The 23,883-nt window shown below is 45.1% G+C and overlaps 1 protein-coding gene across 2 annotated transcripts in view; it reads right to left on the reverse strand.

Moving 5' to 3' along the window:
- Nucleotides 1–1,454: 1,454 nt before the first annotated feature.
- The window catches only part of ENPP3 (ectonucleotide pyrophosphatase/phosphodiesterase 3), a 759,459-nt gene continuing 737,030 nt past the window's right edge, over nucleotides 1,455–23,883 (reverse strand). For both annotated transcript variants that reach the window (XM_069606685.1, XM_069606686.1), the window contains exons 23-25: nucleotides 18,396–18,528; nucleotides 17,735–17,891; nucleotides 1,455–4,052 (exon numbers count right to left, since the gene is read on the reverse strand). In XM_069606685.1, the coding sequence (XP_069462786.1) occupies nucleotides 3,879–4,052; nucleotides 17,735–17,891; nucleotides 18,396–18,528 (464 nt within the window). In that variant the 3' untranslated portion in view covers nucleotides 1,455–3,878. The remainder of the gene's footprint in view (nucleotides 4,053–17,734; nucleotides 17,892–18,395; nucleotides 18,529–23,883) is intronic.

Here is a 23,883-nt window from a genome sequence, read left to right on the forward strand (position 1 = left end):
CTATACTTAATAATGATACTTTGTTTGCTGGTTTAATAGTTGGCGTTTCTCAACCCATCATAGTGGGCATCACCTTCTTTCTGTCAGTTTGATCAAGGTGGTTTAAAAGAACTCCTAGCTTCAATAAAGCTGTGCCACAACTTCTCCTGTTCTTGGCCTCCATCTTGTTGGAAGTGTGGCGCCGGGGAGTCTCTCACCTAGACGTTTTTCTGCCTGGTGCTTTGTTCTCCAAAAAGTGGTCTCACTGCTGGCTTACACTGGGTGTATATGTGTATGTATGGGATTTATGAAGGGCATACATAGATACACATCAATGTACAAAAAGGATTCAACCAGGTAGGGTGCATGGGTAGCAGAGGAGCTGGAATGGGTAGGGGAGCGGGGAATGGGGTCACTCCAGATGGGGAGAAAGGGCTGAGGGGAGTCATGAATGTTTGGAGAGATGTTCTTTGAAGAGCAGGGTGTAGTATGAAGGCGGCAAGTCTTGACTGCAATGGTAACTTGTTCCAGAGACAGGATGCATAGCAGGAAAAGGCTGGTTTGCTATTATTTTCCCTCTTGCAGTTCCTTGTTTCCAGCCAGGTGATGTTGGGGCTTCTGGTGGTGCACTGGGTATTTGTCAGAGGCGAACCAGTGGCAACGGGAAGGGCCAAACATGTCATTTTACCTAGAAGAAAAGAGGAGCAGGTTCATGCCTGAGTTCTCTATCCACCCACTTGTCTATTACCCACTCGCCCAACCACTTATTAGCCCATTGCCCCATCCATACACTTACTAATACATGCAACAACTCGCCCATCGATCCACATTTTCTATTTAAAAAAGTATTTGATTTGAAAGTCAACATTTCAAATTTCTCTCCAGGCCGTTAGAGAAACTTGCTTCAAGCTCCCCTGATGTATTTCCTTCTATGACCCGGCGGACCGGCCTAAAAGGAAGCAAATCTACTTCGCTATCACTTACTATCTTGCCTTGTCAAGAACTATTGCAACCGATACAAGTAGCAATCATGGCTAAACACACATTCGAGAGCGATAAATAATGGCAGGACATCAAATCTTCCAGCAATGCAACAGCAAGAATCACAATTGGAGTTTGAATCACTGGTTTGAAGTACCCCTTGAATAGCCTTCGTGCATTGCCAAAACAATGGCTATGGAATCGCCGATGTCCATGGTTTATAGATCGTGATTGTATGACTGGTCTTGTTAAACAATTGAATTTTAAAAACAATGTTCATTCAAAAAATAAGCAATTTATGGACTTACTTTAGTAAGTTGAGGTGTTTTCAAAATGGCAGCGTTTTGCTTGAAGTCATCACGCAATATAATATAATAAGCTGAAAAGCTTGTGTAAATATGTCAAGAAAACAGTCTCTGAAGGTGACTTGCATTTGTGTTACTGGAGGAAGGGCATTTTGGCTGGGTGTGAATCATTCAGTCAGTGCAACGTAGAATTTTACAAACCTGTTTATTGAGAGGCAGAAATAAGTGGTTACATTGTTCATGTCATTTTTCATGCAACTTGTTGAATGTCATTTCTGCTCGACTCTACAGGCATCATTAGAAGCAATAGGCTTCAGTCTCTTCAAAGGCAATGCATCAGTGCACGCTCCGCAGCTGTGCTTCCCCATCCCCCCCTTCAACCCTTGCATTTAATTTTATATTATTTGATCGCAACAATCAGACACCTTCAATGTGCACTGTTAAAACGGCATTTGCCTCCAAGTGCCCCACCATTATTGTTGCGGTTTGACATCGGCACCGAGGTGCCCACTTTATGTGAGTACATAAGAACTTAACAGTAGGTCATAGGTGAAACTGGCATTTGCCAGAAAAGATGGAGAGTGCTACAACATACAACAATCACATGCGATACAGTGAGAACCATTGTCAATTCAATTGCAGGTTGCAATGGGCCGGTCAACCCACTGCATAGTAAAATCGAGTAAGGCTTTCAAGATATTGATAATGAATACATCTCAGACACATTTTCATGATATTAATTTCCCTGTTGATTATTTACTTATTTGCTTGTCATTCTGAAAACCCAAATGGATGTTATTGATTGGACGGAGGATGGGCTGCTGATGTAGGGGGTTCCTTGATGATGCTCAGAGGGGCTACGACTCAGCGAGATTGCAGGGCATCTCAATGTTAGATGGTAACTATGTGAATTTCAAGGAAGTAAACAGAGTTTAGGGGATGGTGAGTGGGTGCGGGGTTTCACATTTGTCTGGAGGTACATACCAGGTCATGGTGAATCTCAAATAGTATGGACAGATTTCCTGGGTGGATGTGAACCGAAGGTGTTACAAATGTGCATAGGGCCCTGTGAAGAAACAAAGCAAACCAGCCTTCAGGGTGTCTGGCGGAGAAGGTGAACGTGCTAGGTGGATGGTAGAACTGTGTCCAGTGGGAATCAGCAAGTACCTTTATTAAGGCCTGAACAGAGCAGAAGCAAAGAAAGAGTTTTTTTTTCATTGGTCAAGCTTATTGATGACTGGAGAATCTGTAAGGTTTTTGGCCAAATGAATGTAAGTTGGGGCATACTTTTCTTATGTTAGGTAGAAGTCTCGTGGTCATTCTGGTTAAACAGTTGCACATAGTTTGCACTAGACCTAATGGAAGCAAGATGGGTTTGCGATGTTGCACCCTATGCAAAAAGGGTAACACAAACAAGTAATATTCTCTTGGTTCAATGAACATACCAACTGAAATCGATAGATAACATTCAACCCCTTGAATACAACTTATAACAATTAGCATCAATTGCGAGCAACATCTGGAAGGTTCCCCATGGCGGCAGCAGTCAAAGATGGATGTTGGTGCAAGGAAGATTAACAGTAGAGATATCAACATAAACTCTAAGATTCGGATAGAGAGAAGGAGGATGGAGTGATAGAGAAAAAGAGAAGGTGATGAGGAGTTGTGTTACAAGGGGCAATGGAAAGTAATGAATCCCCATCTTGGGCGGGTTGCAGGGTTTGCAGTGGGTAGTCATACATTATATAATGGCAAAAGAGCTGGAAGCAGGGTACATGAGTGAAAGGTGACAATGTTTTTGGTTAAAATATCAATATCTTCCGGGGTACACCTTGAGGCGCACAGAGGAAAGAAATTGTCTTTGTCATGCCCTTTGTCAGATCAGCCCGAAGATTTTACGTTTCTGCACCCTACTGGTCAGTGCCATCTATGAATCGCTTTCCAATGTTTGGACAGAGAGAAACTGTAGGGCACTGAGAGATTTCGCAAAGGCCATAGGTTGATCACCAAATTGCAACATTTTAGACACATAAATGCAGGGGCACAATTGCAAATGTGATTCAGAGTTGAAAGGCCCTGGGGCCCGGTAATAACTTTGCAGAGACCTCTAACACATTGTTGACTTGTAGTGCTAAGGACTGACCCCTGTTTCATAGCCTTGGGACAAATCTCAACTGGTCACTGGCACTGCGGCCAATCCTGAAATCACTACTGCCACTGGAAACTGTCAAGGGGAAATGGGAATGCGGGTGCTTCCTGTTACAATATGATGTAAACTAGAACACGCCACTGGTTCAGACATCCTTTGGAAGAAACCAATGAAAACTATTTCAATAGTATTCCAAAGATCACATGGATAGGCAGAACAGTGCTGCAAATGCGTCTCTCGTATTTTTGATGATCTTTCTTTATTCAATGGCTTATTGTTTTTCTCTTTACATTATATATAATGTGAACATTTGAAGCAGAACAGCGGCACATGGACACGAGATCCCTCATGGTGCTGAGATATCATAATCATATTACAGCAGGATTCCTTGCTCGGAAATGGAATTACCAGCCTCCTTCTGAGCAAGTGGGTATCATGGTTTCTGGGTTAGTATTAAACAACTCTCAGTTAATGATTGTCTCAAATGTTGGCAAGAATGTCTTCAGTTGTAGAATCTCTGGAACAGCTTGCGGTCGGTCCTGGTAAAAGTTCAGCCCAGTGAGCAGCTCCACGTCTCTCACGCGCGCCGAATGAGCCTTCAGCCTCTCTTCAACCCACTGCGATTCCGGCTTGCCATCCTACAAAGAACAAACAGAGATAAGGTTCACATTGTACTCAGGGCATCAAGAGGTCTGATGGCTGGGGTCCCTGTGTGGTCACATTGCTGGATGTGTAGTCCTTTTACCATTTGTTGTAGTCTGAGTATGGCGGAAAAGGAATTTGTTTGATCAGTCAATTCTTGGCTTGCACACTCCTATCTTTCACCATATTCAGATTTATACACAGGACCCCCTTTTAGACCCTCGTTCAGGAAGGAGAGAGTGTGGAAACATCCAGTGTGAAACATATGCACAGATTTTTGTAGGATCAATAAATTGCAATCCCGGGCTGCAAAAGAGATTTTCTGCAATATGAGGAGTAATGCCCACACGCGTTCTTGCTCAAATGCAAGGATTTCTCTTGCCACTGGGGAGTGCCATGCAGATGCCTGTGGCATGGTCTGATTTCTATGGACCGTACCCGAGTTTTTTGCACCAACAAAAAATAGAAACAAGCAGTGAAAAATCACAGGAAAAGTATACATGGCGCCTTTGCGTGTTAAAGGGAACTAAAAAGTAAGGAATGCAAGCCGTGAAGGGCAGAAAAAGGCAGATCGCAGTTGTGCTCACCCTTTATTGTTTATTTTTTGTTTTATTTTTTAAATTTATAAAGCACAACCGTGGCCCATGGGGCTGTACAAATACGACATTGACAGAGTCAAATGATACACACTGAAATAAAGTGTAACATTTTCAAACATAAAGTCGTTAAAAACAGACAAAACAACATTAGGGGAAAACAAATCTTAAATCATTAGCATTTCGAATCAGCTGTATGGAATACATGAGTTTTGCAGTGTTTTATTGGATCCAAGCAGATCAGAAGGAACATGGATCAATACAGGGAAGGAGTTCCGCAGGGGGAGGGGATGGTAGGGAGCAACTGAAGAGGAGTCCTGAGCTGAGTAGCGAGGAATGTACAGGCGCACAACCGCAGGACTATAAACTTGGGTAACCACCTTAATGCATGAGTCTTTAACAACAAAAACATCATATTCTACTCCAAGCTTGGCTCTCGCTTGTCGGGATCCAAATATCATCAACTCGTTTTTTTTGCTATTTAGACACATCCAATTTTCTTCCATCCACTTATCAATTATACCATATAATACCATGACCTTACCCTTATCTGTTTGGTAATCACCCTCTAACTCCAACACCAGCTGTGTATCATCGGCGTAATTGGTAAAATATACGACGATGGATTCTAGAAGTACACATAAGCATTTCATAAAAAGATTAAAGAGAAGATCAGATATACTGGCTCCCTGTGGAACCCCTGCACTTTTATGGGCAGGCTTCGAGAAATTCTCTTCCCAATGTACTCTTGCTAATCGATCTGCCAGGAAAGATGCCAGCCAGGCCAGTGCCGCCTTGGAGCATCCTGCTGTTTTCTCCAAGACCTGCTGTAGTAGTTTATGATCCACAAGATCGAAGGCCGCGCTTAGCTCCAATAGCATTAGTATCCCTGTCTTGCCCTTATCCACTATGGATAGCATATGTGATTGTAGGTCGAGCATTGAGGCTTCTGTGCTATGTGCAGCACGGAAGCCCGACTGCTGCTCATGCAATATGTTGTTGGCTTCAACCTGAGATTGCAGCTGTCCCGTCGCTATTTTATCCATAATTTTCAATATAAAATTGGTGTTGGTTATCGGATGCAAGTTGCCAGGGTCCTTAGGATCCAAGCCCGGTTTCTTGACCAGGGTTGTGATGGTCACCTTCTTAATGTCTTGGGAGACAATGCCATCATGAAAGGAGGCATTGATTATTTTTGTCAGGACCGGGGAAAACAGTTCCTTGTTCTCTACAATTATTTTGGGAGGAATTAGATTTTCTGCGCAGGAAGATGGTTTTATCTTAGACAAAACTTTAACCATCTCTTCTTCAAAGATGGGTTGAAAGTTGGAGTTCTCCAATTCATAATTCTGCAGTTCTACAGCGTGGTGAGTGGATCTCCTTTGAGGCTTCTCTAGCTAGGGTTGTGGGAGTAACTACATGGATAACCTTTGGGTACTGGGATGAGGAAGAGGATGTTAGTATAGATGACTATTGAGGTAATGAGATGAATAAGAGGTATGTGGGGGTAATTACATGGATTCACTTTTGCCTAGAGGGATGAGGAAGAAGGATGTGGGGATAATGACATGGATTACTATTGGACACTGGATGGGAACAGGGATGTGGAGGTAATGATATGTATTTCTTTTGGGTACTGGGATGAGGGATGTGGGTTTAATAACATGGATTGCTATTTGGTACAGAGACGTGAAAGAGGGATATGGGGGACTGTGATGGGAAGTAGTTTTCGACTGTGATGAGGAAGTGTGAGGTGGTGGTAGTGGGGGACTGTGACGAAGAAGAGGAAGGTGAGAGTAATTGGGGAATGTGACAAGGAAAAGTGAAGTGGGGTAGTGGGAGATTGGGGCGAGGAATACTGAGGTAGGGGTAGTGGTGACTGTGATGAGGAAGAGTGAGTTGGGGCTTATGGTGTACTGATGAGGAAGAGGGAGTTGTGGTTCATGGAGGACTGTGACGAAGAAGAGTGAGGCGGTGTTATGGGTCACTGACAAGGAAGAGTGTGGTGGGGTAGTGAGGGACTGTGATGAGGGATAGTGAGTTGAGATTAGTGGTGTACTAATGATGAGGAAGAGTGTGGTGAGGTAGTGGGGGACTATGACAAAGACGAGGGAGGTTGGAGTACTTGGGGAATGTGACAAGGAGGAATGAAGTGGGGTAGTGTGTGATTGTGACAAGAAAGAGTGAGGTGGGGTATTTGGTGACTGAAATGAGGAAGAGTGAGGTGGGGCTTCAGGATGACTGTGACGAGGGAGAGTGAGGTGGTCTTGTGGAGGACTGTGATGAGGAACAGTGAGGTGGGGTTGTGAGGGACAGTGACAAAGAAGAGGGGCGTTGGAGTAGTTGGGGAATGTGATGAGGATGAGGTGGGGCTTGTGGAGTACTGATGAGGGAGAGGGAGTTGGGGTTCATGGAGGACTGTCATGAGGAACAGTGAGGCAGTGTTGTGGGTGACTGTGACAAGGAAGAGTGAGGTGGGGTGGTGAGGGACTGTGACGAGGAATAGGGAGTTGGTGTTCATGGATGACTGTGACGAGGAACAGTGAGGAAGTGTTGTGGGTGACTGTGACAAGGAAGAGTGAGGTGGGGTAGTGAGGGACTGTGACAAGGACTAGTGAGTTAGGGTTTGTGGAGGACTGTGATAAGGAAGAGTGGGATGGTGTTATGGGGGACTGTAAAGAGGAAGAGTGAGGTGGGGTAGTGAGCGACTGATGAGGAATAGTGTGGTGAGATTAGTGTCATCTGTGATGAGGAAGAGTGTGCTGGGGTAGCAGGGGACTGTGACAAAGAAGATGAAGGTCGGAGTAGTTGGGGAATGTGATGAAGAAGAGTGGGTGGTATTGTGGGGGACTGTAAAGAGGAAGAGTGACGTGGGGTAGTTAATAGCTGACAAGGAAAAGTGAGGTGGGATTAGTGTTGTCTGTGATGAGGAAGAGTGTGGTGGGGTAGCAGGGGACTGTGATAAAGAAGATGGAGGTTGGAAAAGTTGGGGAATGTGATGAGGAAGAGTGTGGTGGTATTGTGGGGGACTGTAAAGAGGAAGATTGACATGGGGTAGATAATGGCTGACAAGGAAAAGTGAGGTGAGATTAGTGGAGTCTGTGATGAGGAAGAGTGTGGTGGTGTAGCAAGGGGACTGTGATAAAAAAAGAGGGTGGTTACAGTAGTTGAGGAATGTGATGAGGAAGGGTGGGGTCATGGGTGACTGACAAGGAAGAGTGAGGTGGGGTACTGGGCAACTGTGATGAGGAAGAGTGAGGTGGGTCTTCTGGAGGACTGTGATGAGGAAACATTAGGTGGAGCTCATGGAGTACTAACAAGGAACAGTGAGGTGGCATTATGGGGGTCTGTGATGATGAAGACTGATGTGGGGTAGTGAGTGACTGTGATGAGGAAGAGTGAAGTAGGGCTTCTGGTGGACTGTGATGAGGAAGAGTGAGGTGGATTTTTGGGGGACTGTAATGAGGAAGAGTGAGGTGGTGTAGTGAGGGACTGTGACAAGGAATAGTGAGGTGAGATTAGTGGGGGCCCATGATGAGGAAAAGTGTGGTGGAGATAGTGGAGGACTGTGACAATGAACTTTGAGGTGGGTGTAGTGGAGGACAGTGATTAGAACGAGTGAGGTAGAACTTTGGGGTACTGGGACGAGGAAGAGGTATATGAGGGTAATGACTTGGATTACGTTTGGGGTACTGAGATAAGGAAGATGATCTCGGGGTACTGACATGTATTACTTTTGGCTACTAGGACGAGGAAAAGGGATGTGGGGGTAATGACATTGATCACCATAGGGTACTGGGAGGAGGAAGAGGGATGTGGGGGTAAAGACACGGATGACCTTCGTCTATTGCGATAAGGAAGAGGGATGTTGGGGTAATGATATGGATTACTATATGGTATTGGGATGAGGAAGAGGGATTTGGGGGTAATGACATTGCTGACTTTTGGGTACTGGGACAAGGAATAGTTATGTTGTGGTACTTGCATGGATTCTTTTTGGATCATGGGATGAAGAAGAGGGATGTGTGGTTAATCACACAAATTACTTTGGGTAATGGGATGAGGAAGATGGATGTGGGGGTAATAACATGTATTACTTTGTGCACTGGGATGAGGAAGAGGGATTTGCAGGTAATGACATGGATTACATTTGGGTACAGCAATGAGGAAGAGGGATGTAGGGGTAATGACATGGATTACTTTTGAGTACTGGGACAAGAAAGAGGGAGAGGGATGTGGGAGTAATGAAATTGATTATTATTGGTGTACTGGGATGAGGAAGAGTGATGTGGGGGTAATGACAGAGAATACTATTGGGGTACTGGGATGAGAAAGTTAGTAGTGGGGGTAATGACATGGATTACTATTGGGTACTGGGATGAGGAATTTTGAGGTGGGGGTAATGATATGGATTACTTCTGGGTACTGGTACAAGGAAGATGGATGTTGGGATGCTGACATGTATAACTATTGGCTAATGGTACGAGGAAGAGAAATGTGGGAGTTATGACATGGCTTACTATTGGGTACTGGGACGAGGAAGGGGGATGTGGGGGTAACAATATGGATTACTAATGGGCACAGGGAGGAGGAAGGGGGATGTGGGGGTAATGTGGGGGATGTTGGAGATGGTGATGAATCAAGAGTATTCATCCATTCTCCACAAGGGGGAGCCACCCCCTTTGAGGCTAGGGAGGTGAGCCCGCTCCAGAAGACCCTCCCTCTGGGTCTGGGCAAGTGGGACCTCACTGTGAGTGACTCCCCCTTAGGGGACAAGGGCTCTCATTCCCGCTGGGAACTCCCTATGCAATCCACCTTATATGCATATATGGAGTGCCTTCCATAATGTCCTCCTTCTCTTTGTCTTCAGGCAATGTTGGATCAAGAACGACGCCTGAAGAAAAAGGAAATACCTCCTTAAGGCAGGTCTTGTATGTAAGAAGGACGAGTGGAGCAGAGAAAAGGAGAGAGAACTCGGCGCAGGGGAAGTCCCATAACATAGCTAAGCCTTGAAGGGGTTGAGCAGAGTGCAGCCGCGTAGCCCGCAGCAATCTGAGAAACAGAGATCGCCATGCTGAGACGATGGAGACCCGGCAAACCAGACAATGGGAAGGCCGTTGCAAGGATGGAGTTCTGAGGGCCTCCTGACGTGGTGGAGTGGCCACCGAAGCACTGTGGTGGGCCCGGCACTTATCTAACTATGCAAAAACCATTACAACCCGGAGGATTGAAAGCTCCCACCAGCCGGCATTCACCGAACGCTGCACACACAGACACACTGAGAGCAGGACTATTGCGAAGCCTGAAATAGGGAAACGACGAACAAAAATGACATTCCCAAGCAAGTGTCCAGCCCCACGACGTCACCCACAAAGATTGAAGGTACCAGGGTGAACTGGAGAAGAGGGAGGCCACTGTGGAAACATGTTATGAAAAGAAGAAGCTGTGAAAGATATAATGTTGATATTGGGACAGTGAGTCAGCATAACTGTGTATCTCATGAAGTACTAGGGAACATGAAGAACAAAATTGAATGTGAGACTTTGAGAAAGTTGTAAAGAATATCCTGAAAAGGATGGAGAAAGCCACTAGAGATAACAATTGAAGAGTGGGGAGACCACTTAATGAGAGAATGTTATAAGTGTTGTGAACTAAGATTACAGAGCCGACCAAGCAAACAGAGAAAGAACCCAGTGGAGAAGCCCCAGGAGTGGTGGTGTCCCACTCCTGATAAAGTTATATGAAACGCCAGGAGGGTTGGATGGCAAGAAAGTGAAAGATGCCAAGTGAAAGGAAGGAGTGTAAGGGAATATCTTAAGGAGAACAGTGATAAGTGCCACACCTGTCCGGAGTACCAGTCCCATGAAAGATTGGGAGGAGCTGCAAGAGCTCATGAATATAACCCTGTACAACAAAACAAGATCATATTAAGGAACCTGTTTCTACAGAGTGACATTTTCATATTGGAGATATATGTGAAATAGGAAAACCCTGAAATAAATCCTCAAACTAGATGGCAAAGGGAAGCAACCAGAAGAGAAACATTATTTTGGCAATTTTTTTTTTAGTGCTAATGGTAGGTTCCATGAAGGTCTCGTCCAAACACGTTTCCCCTTGCTCCTCCAGAACCATCAAGGAGAACATTGGCTCTCTTGCCCCTGCACTGGCTGATCTCTGCAACCACTCATTGACTACTGGATCTTTCCAATCCTCCCTCAAGCACTCCCTTGTGCGCCCGCTCCTGGAAAAATCTTACGCAGACACTATCTGTCCAGCCAACTACTGCCCTATTTCTATCACCGCCTTCCTTGGGAAACTGCTGAAGAAGCTGGCCTTTCCACAACTTACCTCACACACTGAACTTGTCGGTGGTCTCCACGACCATCAATCTGGATTCCTCTGCCTTCGATATGGTTGTTAGGCAGAATCATATGCAGTACCCTTTGGGTACACCACATGCGATTAATACTACAAGTGTAAGTAAAATTTCACCTTTGGTACAAGCCGTAAAGTGGTAGCGATGGCTGAGCAGCCAGACTTATCTCAAGAGCAAAGTGAGCAGTATCAGAAGTTACACAAAGGACAATTACTATGATTCAAGCAAACACTGATTCAAGGTTTTGGAGTAAAAGAATATACATTTATTTACAATATCAGTTATAAAACAATTCACTATTATAAAGCAGCAGAAAATCACAGTGTTAATATACTACACAACACCCAATAAATTCTGGACAAGTTAGGCTCAAAATGAAGTGTGAGCAAAATGGCACTCCAGCAATTTAAAAAGGGAGGGAAGGACAAGGTTATCAAAAATCAACCACACCAACAAGTAATAGGCAGGGAAATCTAGAAAAGGCTTACTACAACTAGGATTCAGGTCAATAGGCCTGGGCCAATGTTAATGATTCAGAGTCTTTGCAGAGGATCACACAGTTCAGAGTAGTTTGCGGTTAAGTGTTTGTCAAGAGTTCAAAACGAAGTTGGTCGGAGGAAAAGTTATCTAAAGTAGACGAGAAGGAAAAGACTTCGAAGAGGCGAAAGATTTCAAACACTTTCACCGTGGTTGGACGGAACGAACGACCGGATTTGCACAGTACTTTAAATGAAGAAGAATGCTGTAGCTGAGGCGGTTGTTCGTGGCAGTTCCTGCAGGCTCACGGTTCCTGAAGCGACTGTCGTGGTGACAAGAAGGAGGAAGACCGGAGGGTCCTGCACTGCCCAGGGAAGAAGCCAGCAGCAGAGCAAAGCGTTGAATAAAAGGTGTGCGCCTTAAAAGCACAAATGGACTCTCTCTCACTGGCTATCCGGTTTCCTGTAGCACAGCAAATTAAGCCAGGCTGAAGAGGAGGTCCAGGGGCTTTGCGAGCTGGTTGGTCCTACCAGGCTCAAGGGGAGAAGACTCCTTGCAGATCTCCTCTGTCGTCAAAGTTTCAGGCGATTCGGACCTGAAGCAGGGCTTCACCAGATGTCCAGTAGTTGCAGCAGTCGTCTTCCTTCAGCTTCTTGTTGGCTCTCTCGATCCAGTGGCGACTCTGCCTTCCAAGTCCCAGAGGCCTGTTTTTAAGCAGTTTTCCCCCCTTCACACAGCCTGGCTGTCAATCACACAGCAGGGTGGCTGTCCTGGCAGGACAGCCACCTAGCCAATCAAACTAGAATTTGACTTGGGTCTCCAGGGAGACCCTGTGCAGGGGGCTTAAACCCCTCCCTCAAAATCCTGTCCACCCAGACATCCAGGCACCTAAGGAGGGCTTCTGTGCAGAAGCCTGCCAAAGGACGGCAAGCAAAGGAACCAAACCTGGTTTGGCACGCAGAGTAAAACACGAGAAAGACCTTTACAAAAAGAAATGGCAAATAAACCCAACCAGACCCAAATAGAAATAAAAGGGGTTCAGCGGGTTACAGTTTGAGGCTACCACCATAGCCTCTAACGTTACCGAGGCTATTTTCATAGCCCGCGGTAAAATAAAAATGGTAGATCCCACTGCCACCAGCCAAATCTTAGAGAAAGGGGAACCAAATAATGTTCCATGAGAATCAAACAAAAAGGGATAACTATTAACACTTCCAGTACTCTATGGGAAGATAGTTTGTACTGGGTCTGTAAGTTTAAAAAGATAGTAAAGTCAATGGCAACTTTACATGTTCCGGGAGACAGTCGTAAGTCCCAGAAAATGGATTTTAAAGTGGGAAGTCTGAAAAGACAACCCTGTGTCACTGCACTGAAGGTGCTCTGTGACACACAGTAAAACTATCCAACAAAAACTTTTCTAAGGCGGACCCTTCACCAAAGCTCAATTTGTCTCGGTTATTGGCAACTGCATGAATTAAGCCAACTGTACCTGTGGAGTGGTTGAGACTCCATAGCCCATGAGCATAAAATGTACAACACATAGCAAAACACATGTAAGAGTGGGAAAAAAAGGTTCACACTCTTACCAGGTAAAAAGATAAAACCCTAGAAATCCAGCAAAGCTGCTGAGGGACTCAACAGGTAAGGGAAATTAGCCATTCTGGAGAATTCTCCCTAACAATGGTTAACCATTCCATCCTCATAAAACAGCTCCATGATACCCTTGGTATCTCGGAGAGGGCACTGGATTGGCTTACCTCCTTCCTAACTAACCGTTTGTCCCCAGTTATTTTGGGCACCTTCTCCTCCCTCCTTCCTTCTCCATCTGTGGTGTCCCCCAGCGCTCAAACCGCTCCCCCTTGATCTTCAACACTTACCTTGCTCAGCTAGCACTCCTCATTTCCACCTCCGCCAACCTCCAGTGCTATGCAGATGACACACAACTCTTTTTCAAACTTCCTGCTGGCCCTCTTGCATCTTTCATCATCCCTGACTGCATAGCTGCCATCCAGTCCTGGGGCACTTCCAACGATCTCTGCCTCAATGCCAGCAAGACTGAGATCATTCCCATGGGGACCCCTGCTCCCTCTTTTTTCCCCTCACTCTGGCCCTCCTCCATGGGCCCTCCCCCTGCTCCTTCGTCTGAAGACAGAAACCTTGGAGTCATCATTGACTCCTCTCTCTCCTTCCTCCCTCACACACAGGACATTATCAAGAATTACCACTTTCAACTCTTATTCATGAAAGTAATTCTCCCTTTTCTCACTTCCCCCAGAAGCTCAATGTCGCCCGCCCGAGGCCTGGTTCTCTCTAGGTTTGACTACTGCAATAGCCTTCTTCTGAATTTACCTTCTTTCACTTTACGACCCCTCCAGCTAATGCAGAATAGGCAGCAAAATGTATCCTTGGCCTTAAGCACAGCGACTGCATCTCACCTGCCCTAAAAACTCTTGACTGGCTCCTGGTTGCGACACAGATTAAATTCAAATCGCTCTGCATCATCCACAAGGCTGTCTGGGGTCTTGGACCATGCTATCTGCAACTTTCTCTCATTAAATACTCTCTGTCTAGACCTCTGCAGTCCTCTGGCACCAACTCCCTGTGTGAAAGTGTTTGACAAAACAGAGGGCCGGAGGCCAATCTCTTTCCTCGGCTGGCTCCCTCTTATGGAACAGTCTCCCCCTTCCTCTTCGTCTTGAGTAGGACTTCCTCAAATTCCAGAACCTCCTCAAGACTTTCCTCTTCACCTCCTCCTTCCCTTCGTCCCTTCTATTCTGATCTTACAGTCGCTGTGATTGGTGGCCAGAGCCCTTATGTGTCCCTCAGGGACCTGGCCTCCCATGCCCAATCACCCCAGCCTCTGCCTACACTGCACTTGCCTCGGCTCCCACCTGCCTCAATCCTTTAGGCTTGCACTTTGACCAGACCCTCCAGGAAATTGCGGCATGAAATGGAAAATATTGCGGCACAAAAAAGAAAAAAATTGCGGCACCCAACTGCGTTTTTTGCGGCATTTTCTAACGTTGAAAAATATATCATTTAACATCTTTTTTAGCCTAAAACCAAGCAATTGCAAGGCTTTTGTTAGTGAGGAACAAAATGTGTTCTGTCTGGCTGCGCTCTGTAGGACAGCCAGGTCGAGTCACCACAGCCTCACATTTTGTATTGTGGTGGGGGAAGGGGGATACAGCCTGATGAGCTCCAAGGAAATGGTGCTGTGCCACTACTTCCAGCAGACAAGTGGAAAGCAAATAAACAGATAGGCTTCAATTCAAAAGTGTAACCCTGGTTGAAGCCCATAGGTTTGCTTTTTGCTTGTCCAATGACCCCAGGAGAGAGGGGGAACAACTCTACACTTCTCCATGGAAGGAATCCATGAGGCCAAGACACAGGGGCAATGCAGTGGCAGTAACTGCAAGCTCATAATACCTAGCCAAACAATGAACTCTCTTGGGTGGTCATAATTCCTTGGTTATGCCACCCACACATGGTGACTTAACACACCCACAAACAGAAATGAAACATCACAACACTACCAGGGGTCAAGTCCTACAAATTAAAGTGGGGGAGGGAACTCATTAACAAATGCAATGGCATGTGATGTCATCAGAAATTAGCATATCAAGGTGAAATATGCATATATCATTAAATTGGCTTTGCATAACCACCAAAATTGCACAGGACGAATGGCATTTGCCTTTCATAAATTTTAACACCCAATTTTGTGCGTAATTGGTGTCATACAGCCCAGCCTTGATTCAAGGCTGGGCTGCATGATACAAACGCTCGTAGCTGTATTCGTTTCAAATTGCTTTACAATTATTGTAAAGCAATTTGAAACGAATACAGCTACGAGAGTCTTCAATTGGCATCATGCAGCCCAGCCTTGATTCAAGGCTGGGCTGCATGATACAAACGCTCGTAGCTGTATTCGTTTTCAAATTGCTTTACAATTGGTATCATGCAGCCCATGATACCAATTGTAAAGCAATTTGAAATTAATGCAGCTACGAGAGTCTTCAATTGGTATCATGCAGCCCAGCCTTGAGGCTGGGCTGCATGATACCAATTGTAGATGAGCGTCAGGAAGCATTAAGTTTATGCTTTCTTTTCCGGCGCTCAACAGGAAAGTAATTTACTTTCCTGTCGAGCGCCGGGAATGAAAACAGTCCAGTGGCCTCTTTGGGTGCTCTGAGTTGGGGGCAGATGAGTGGACAGGCCAGTGCTTACCTGGCTAGCTTCACCAACTGTCAGCTCGGGCACTCAACGAGCCTTGGAGGTGCCTGGGGTCACAGCCAAATGCTGTGCATCTCCCAGGCCTGCGTGACCCTCCCCCAATCCTGGGCCTGCAACGCAGAGCCGAGGTGTTAACCCTCAAGCTGCTGCAATCAGCAGCCAGCTGTGTTCGCTCTAAATCATTAAATGAGCGCAAAAAAAGACACACTAAGCTAACGTGTCTTTTTTGCGCTCATTTAATGAGTTATAGCGGCAATTGCGGGAAATGGCAAATTTTGCGATTCTTTTGCAAATCGCAAAATCGCCATAAGGTGGATGGTGTCTTTCTACCTATGCGGCTCCAGGCCGCATAGCACTTACCATACTATGCACTTGCTCTGCATTAGGAATTCTGTATTATTATTCCTACTGCAGATTCCTATTCCTCGAGGACAGGAGGGAGGAGTGTCTGTCGTTTGCTTTTTTATCCACTACCCTTTCCCTTCCCAGGGGTTGCCGACTCAGCTGTAGTAATAAGGGAATGAGTTGGGAACGTCCGGTGAGGGTGTGTGGTATCAGCAGCTCCGGCAGATATGGCCAAGGCGAACATTGACAATTTGACATATGAAGTTCACATTTCTAACAGATTTAAAGGTTAGAAGGTTTTCCTCGTTTTTTAACTGCACATCTCACCCTGCGTTTCGAGAATACTGCAGAGAAAATAATGAATTTCCCAGCAACTACTCACATGGGTAGGCAGAAGCGCTGTACTCCCATTAAGAGTTGTATCAGCGTTAGCTGACCTGTTCAGTGCTTAAGTCTCTCCATGGTCACCTACAAATTGCTGACAAACAAGCCTGCAGGTAAAGACATTTTTCACCAGGAATGAAATAGCACCCTGGAAAATATTTTTTTAGAATGATAAATAAAATATTATTGCTACCAGTTACTCCCCAATACGTTTTCTAATAACTATGTAGTAGAAAGAATTTCATGGAGACCCATAATATCAGATGATTATAAATCTTATCCACTAAGGGCAATATTACAGCATTCTGACCTCAAGTGGCCCTGTCATCTGCACCGCATCAGGAAGAAAGATGTGTGCCTGTTATGTTTGTGGACTTCCTTGTTCTGTTGTTGACTTTTTGATCTGTGCAGGAATGACTGAACGAGTCAGTGCTTCATTTTCATGGTTTTTAACCACCAAAATAAATGGAAATCACAAGTTTTCCGTTAGCCTGCAAAGGCATTCTCACGCAAAAGCTTTAGCATAGTGTATGCATGTGCAAGCTTGCCACTAAATAACAATTTGTTCTCTCGCCCTTAAATGTACTTTTATAATTAAAAAAAAAGCCATGTATACATAATACATTTTGCAACGCATGCGTTGTTTGGATGTCCTATTGCAGAGCTGTGGACTTGTATTTCATTGGATTGTTTTTCCTTTAAGTGTTTCATTTCTTGTTTGTAGGGACCCCCCATTTTCTGACCTGGTTTCTTTTGACTGAAGTTGCCCGTTGTCATTTTTGAGTCATCTACATTTAAAATCAAACATGCCCGGTCTAGAGGTATTTCACATGAATGTGCAGTGCCCTCTAAATTGGAAACGTTCAGGGCCTTGTTCACTTTACTTATTCATTTATTTATTTATTTAGGCGCCTGACTTTCTTGTCCCACTGCAAATCAGGGCGTTTCTAACACATTTCTATACATTTAAAGGTTGATAACACATGTCTGCCAATTTGCAGCATTGTAAATAGCATTTTTTATTATCATCATCAGAAATAGTGGTGCTCTATTAGCCTCTTAAGATTGAAAGGCTATGTCAGACTTGCTGCGATTTTAACCCGTGACGGCAGGTACAGTAGCATACAGGTCAGATGAGGCAGGGTTTTTTTACTGACTGAGCCATAGGACCGTGCCCTGAGCGGTGCCAAGGGGTAGCTACCAAAAATCATGAGATGAGGTCCATGGAAATGTTGCCATGAAAAGGTGCCCAAATTCTACTCACCGCGCAACTCTCACTATTGTCCGGTCGGTGGGGAATAACAAATGACAAGACATCGAGAGAGCCCAAGCAGGTGAGGGGTGTGCTGGAAGAGTTCTTGCAGCTGGTCAACACCACAAAGTAATGTGTCGGCACTGGAATCGCTGTACCGCTTACATGTCTGAAAAAGAGCAAATGGCAAGAAAAATAATTTCTCATAATTTCCTATTGTTACATAAGAGCACAGTGAAGTCCAATGTTATTTTGAGTACAATTCCAAGCACATGTTTCTGGGGAAATCTTTCATGGAAGGTTTCCTTCAAAACAACTGAAGTTCTTCCTCTCAGCGTGATGCAGAAGGAATTCAAGAAAAAAATGGACACCTACGAAAAATGTTTAAAACAAACGTGATATACAATGTAGAAATAAATATTACTATTATTATTTGAAATATTATTTTATTTTTATAGTAGCAGTAGTAATACTAGTACTCTGATGATCTTGAAAACAATCTTTCTATAGTGGTAAGGAGGCTTGTGCAATATCGTCGCATCCCTAATCGTAGGTGTTTGTTTCCCATAAGCACACAGACGTGAACAGCCACCTGTGACACCGTGCCAACACATCAACAACAAAAGCACCATTTGCCAGGACACAGGCACTTTGGAGACGGGGGTTCACTTACTGCTCGATTTCATTCAGGGTGTCGTAATGGCCATCGTAGTTGTAATCAAACACTGGCCCGCTGACCACGTTGAGTCCGTTTCTTTCGGTGGCGTATCTCAAAAACAGGACATCATGGAGGTAGTGCCAAATCTCTGAAGGGACGTAACAGATATACGCAGTCAAAATCAAGACAACACAATAACGCATGTTTGTTTGTTTTCTCATGTGGTTTTAAGAGTTTGTTAAATGTGTCCCAGCTGAAAAGATATAGCCTTCCTTCGTTTCCTGTGCCAGTTCACAGTTGGGCTAAGCAGAGGCCACCATGATGAAAAGCCCTGAGCGCGGTCTCAGTAGGAGCCACATGGCTTAAGCGATCCTGTGGCCAGGCAGTGCCTGTGAGAATCAACTGCTCATTTATAGAGAGACCTTTCTGTTATGTTCAAAATTAATACATAAGCATATATTAAATAAAACTGCACAATGAAGCACAGAGACGAAGGGTGGGCTTTAGCATTCATCTTTTTTAATTAATTCTCAACTGACTTGGTGGTAAATCCGCCCACACACGTGACCCCACACCATTGATCCAACAAACATAAACAGAGGACAGGCAGATACCTTTGTCATCCATAAACATAGACATGAGACGCTACACCCCCCACCCCACTTAGAGGATGAATTCCTCTATCTAGCCCATTTCCTCGATCCATCTCGTGGGTCTGCAAATTGTTTGTTTAGATGGACTCCAAGCTGTTGGGGTGAATTCTTCTCTTTCACTGACACTGTCATTGTTGTCTATGTCCCCATACATGACATCAGAGCAACTCTCTGATAAGCTTTCTGAGATGACGGGTTGTTCCATTGAGATAACATGTTGTTCATCTTGTTGCATTTCCTTTTCAATTTTCTTGAAGAATGAGGAGTTTCTAGTGATGTGTCCACTTGGGCTTGCCGCTGTTATTATGGATCCCTTGATGTGTGTCACTGTCAAGGTTTCCCGGACTAAAAGCAGGTGTATCTTTGAAGCCTTGTGATTGTCGTACTATAACTCTGGTTCTCTAGCCTTCCTCCTGGTGTCAACATACACCTTCATGTTTGTCTTGCTTTCCTCATCTTTGTCCCGAGCTCATAGGTCAATGTCTGCCACTACCTCTGTGATGGGGGTTTGTGGCAGAGTGGTTTGTATACTTCTGCCAACTATCAGCTTGGAGGGGTACACACCAGTGGAGCTGTGTGGTGTGTTACGATAGTCTCTGAGAAGGATGCAAATGCCTTGCATGAATGACCCTTTTGTGAAGGAGCATATTTGAAGGGTCCTTTTCAAGTTGGACATGAATCTTTCGACAGTACCATTTTCTTGTGGCCACAGGGGTGTAATTTTTCGATGATGAAACCCTAAGGCCCTGATTCACAGAGCATTTTCAAATGGGGTTTTGCCATTATAAAACGCTTCTGTGAATTAGGCCCTAAGTGTTTGTCAAACATTTCAAAGTCATGTCCACTGAAAGGTGGGCCATTGTCAGATTTTACAATGGCTGGGATACCATAATCTGCGGATGTTTTGTCCAAGGCCGGGATGATGGTATGCGCTGCTGTTGAGTGTATTAGATGTACTTCTGGGAATCTCGACATTTCATCCATGATGACCAGAGCATATTTTCCATCCCATACTTGCAGTGGCATGGGTGTCATCTTCAAAGGCTCTGGGAACATGCGATGTGCTACTGCCTTGCAAGCCATGCAGTTTCCAAGGGCATTCTCAATTTGTGTGTCCATGTGTGGAAAGCACACCTTTCTTCGGAGTTGCCTCTTGGTAGATACAATTCCCGTGTGTCCTGCGTGAGCCATGCTGATTATCCTGTCCTGCAGTGTTTCCGGTATGACAATTTGGTTCTCTTTTAATAGTAGACCTTGCAGTGAGATGGCTATGACATGCCTTAACAGGTGAAGTGTTTTAAGCAGCTTCCGTTCTGTTTCGGAGTTGCACACTCCCCCCCCTTGTCAGACCTGTGCCATCTTCCTGAAGTTATGCTGTCCTTTACTTGCATGATCGCTGGGTCCTGACGCATGCTTTTGAGAATTTCTTGCATTGTGAGCGATTTAGGAAGGGCATTACTTATGATGTAGTTGATGTATTGGTCTGCTATGATGGATTGCGTTTCTTCTTTTGCGGGCAGCAGGTATTGGGATAATCAGCCGAGTTATTATTCTTTCCTGGCCGATGTACTATCGTGAAGGAGTATTCTGCAAGCGGAGTCCCCAGTGTGCAATACGAGGCGGCATCTTGGCATTTGATTTGCCATATATCGATGTGAGCACCTGGTGGTCTGTGACAATCGGGAATTTACTGCCATATAGGAACAGATGATGGTGCTTGGAGACCCATTTGACTGCCAGGCTTTCTTTTTCTGGTTGGGAGTATGTGCATTCAGCTGGAGACAGGCTGCGACTTGCATACGCCACAATGCAGCAGGAAGAGGAGGAGGATGAGCCTGGTCTGAATTGGGCTTGGATAGCATTTAGACTAAGAGGGCTTGCGTCCACAGTCAATTTGGTTTCCATGTCTGGATCATAATAAGCCATGCATGAGGCGGAAGAGATGCGCGTTTTGATTTCTTGGAATGCTTCTTCACATTCGCGTGACCACCTGAATTGTTGCCCTTTTCCTGTGAGAAGATGTAGGGGTGTGCTTACAGAGACAGACTTGTGCAATAGCTGGCCATGCCAAGAAACGATCGAACAGCAGATGTTGATGTGGGCGTTGGCATTGGCATGTTCACAAGGGCGTGTACCTTGTCACGGTCAGGTTTTAGACCATCCTGTGGAAATATCTGTCCAAAGAATTTGAGTGTGGACTTACTGAGTTCACATTTCGCTGCATTGAGGGTCAGGCTGGCCTCCTCTAGCGCCATGCACACACAATGTAGTGCATCATCATGTGCTTCTTGTGTCACTTCAAAAATCAATATGTCATTGCTGTAATTTAGACATTGTGGGATGTGTTTAATTATTTTGTGTATTTCATTCTGGAATATATCAGATGCAGAAGACACTCCGAAGCTGAGCAGGTTGTAGCGAAAGAGTCCTAAATTTGGGGAAAAGGTAGTAATACAACGAGAATCAGGGCGTAGTTCAAGTTGAGCGTAACGCTTGTTTAGATCTAGTTTTGAAAAGATTTTTGCCCTGTGTAGTAAGTGCATCATGTCGGTCATTTTCGGGATACATGTTTTTCTCTTTCGATTGCTAGGTTTGGTGCCCTCATGTCCACGCATATTCGAATACGTCCATCTTTTCTTTCTTGGGAACTGGTACAATGGGTGAGACCCAGGGTGTGGGTCCTGTTGCATGTTCAATGAAATCTTGGGTGAGGAGTGATTTAAGTTTGTCTTCTACTTGCTTTTTAATATTTACTGGGATCCCTCGGTAGTGCTGTGCCACCGGCTTGATGTCTGGGTTGATATGCAGTTTAATTTGTTTTCCTTTGAGTCTTCTTAAGCCATCAAATAGCGTTGGGGACATCTTCACTATCATATATTTCAGACTTGTTGTGTACACTGTCATGATTTGATACACTATGTCTATCAGGCCCATTTGTCTGGCTGATTTTAAGCTGGGGATGCTGCCACCTGGTACTTCACATTTGTCTAAATATATGTTCAATTTGGCTGATTTATCTTTGTAGGTGCACGTTGCTTTGAACATTCCTTTGCATTCCAAGGGTGTGTTTGCTCCATAGGGATAGATGTCAATGTCAGCTGGTTTCAGTGCTCTCTTGTTTCTAGCCCTTGATGTGTATCTTCATTGTTGGGCTGTATTCAGTAGCTAACAAACTACCTATGCCTGCACATACTCTCGCTTGTGGTCGCCGCTGTTGGATGACGAATCGTATTCATTGTGTTGTCTTGATGAGACCTCCATGTATCTCACCTTATGGTGTGCTGACCATCGTTTTGTGTCTTCTGGCAAGGGCCTTCAATGGGTGTTGTCCCTTCTGCCTCGCTGCTGTCAGGCTCTGTGTGGGGATCTTTGCTGTCTGCTTGAGGAGTGGTTTTGTCTGTTGGTAGGAGATCTCCATTGTCTGTGGCGGGAACTTTCACTCTTTCAACCTTGGTCTGTATAATTGGCGGACCTCTGAAGCTACTTGACATTTTTGCATACTGACTGGAAGTGATTTTCACCCCCACATCTGTCACACATGTGGCCTATAGCTGGACAGGCCCACGTGAAGTAAATTATATCCACAATGATAACACTTTCTTAGGTCATTGTTGAATGTCTTTTCAGTCGATCTGATTTGACATATGGGTGCCCGAGGCGCTCCTTGAGTGATTTTAATGTTACCTAGAGATTTTGTTTGCAAGGAGAGTCCCATGTGCGCCCTGCAATATTTCCTCCAGCGATCGGGGCTTTCTTAACAACGTATTACAGAATTCAGCTGTTTCACAGCCAGCAATAGTTTGGGATTTTAGTGCTTCTGCCGTTGAGTAATGTTCAAAATCACAGTATTTAACTCTTTTGCTCAATCGCATGACAAAATTGTCAATTGTTTCCCCCTTCTCCTGAGTGGGCATATGAAAAATGTGACGTTCGTAGTCCACATTTCTAAGTAATTATTTAGAGCATTAATGATGCCCTGGTGTCAGTGGTGTTTTCAGGCATTTCAAAGACGATGTCACGTACAGTTGGACCTAATGAGTGCATCAGTATTCCTCTAGGGCAACGTTCCTCACACACACCAGTGGTATCGATGTATATGTTGAGCTCTTTCAGCCATCTGTCCCAGCGTGGTGCCAGGCTGCTGGTATCAGTTATAGCAAAAGCCGGGACCGCCTGTAGTTGCAGCGAATCATGACTCCCTTCCTCTCTAGTAGGTAGCATGTGTGCCGGAGAGGGTGGCGTCTGGCCTGAGGTGCTGCTAACCCCTTCTTCATCTGACATGTTGGTGGCTTATAAAGGGGGCTTGATGCCTTCTTTTGCTGATATTGATGGTAATTATACTTGTAGATAGCGCAGGCAGGTGTCAGTGTGTGTGTACTCTCACCTCCTGCGATGCAGCGTTACTGATTCTCAGGGTGTACTTAATTACTGGTCGCTGTGTGAGTTCTGGTACCGATAAAACTGCTGGTATGATCTAGAGGCTGGTTGGCCACACAATGGAGTTGTGCTGGAGGCAGTGAGCATGTCGTTTTCACACTCATTCTGCGGAATGGAGTGCACAGCTGCCGGGAAAGTACAATCAATCAGGCTGAGGCGGGCAGGCCGGCAGAGAGAGGATGCGTGTCACCGGCGGGTGTCACAGGCCGGAGCCGGAAGGAGGTTGAAAAGCACGATGTTAGATTGCTTCCACCATGGTACAAGCTGGTGTGGAAAACCTTGTTGCCATTGTTATGTGCAAAATCAATACATAAGCACATATTAAATAGAACTGAACAATGAAGCAGGTAGACGAAGCGTGATGTTGAGCGTTCATTTTTGAAAATTAATTCTCAACTGACCTGGCGGTAACT

The sequence above is a fragment of the Ambystoma mexicanum genome, chromosome 4p, assembly GCF_040938575.1.
Source record: "Ambystoma mexicanum isolate Mex_15411 chromosome 4p, UKY_AmexF1_1, whole genome shotgun sequence".
Lineage (NCBI taxonomy): Eukaryota > Metazoa > Chordata > Amphibia > Caudata > Ambystomatidae > Ambystoma > Ambystoma mexicanum.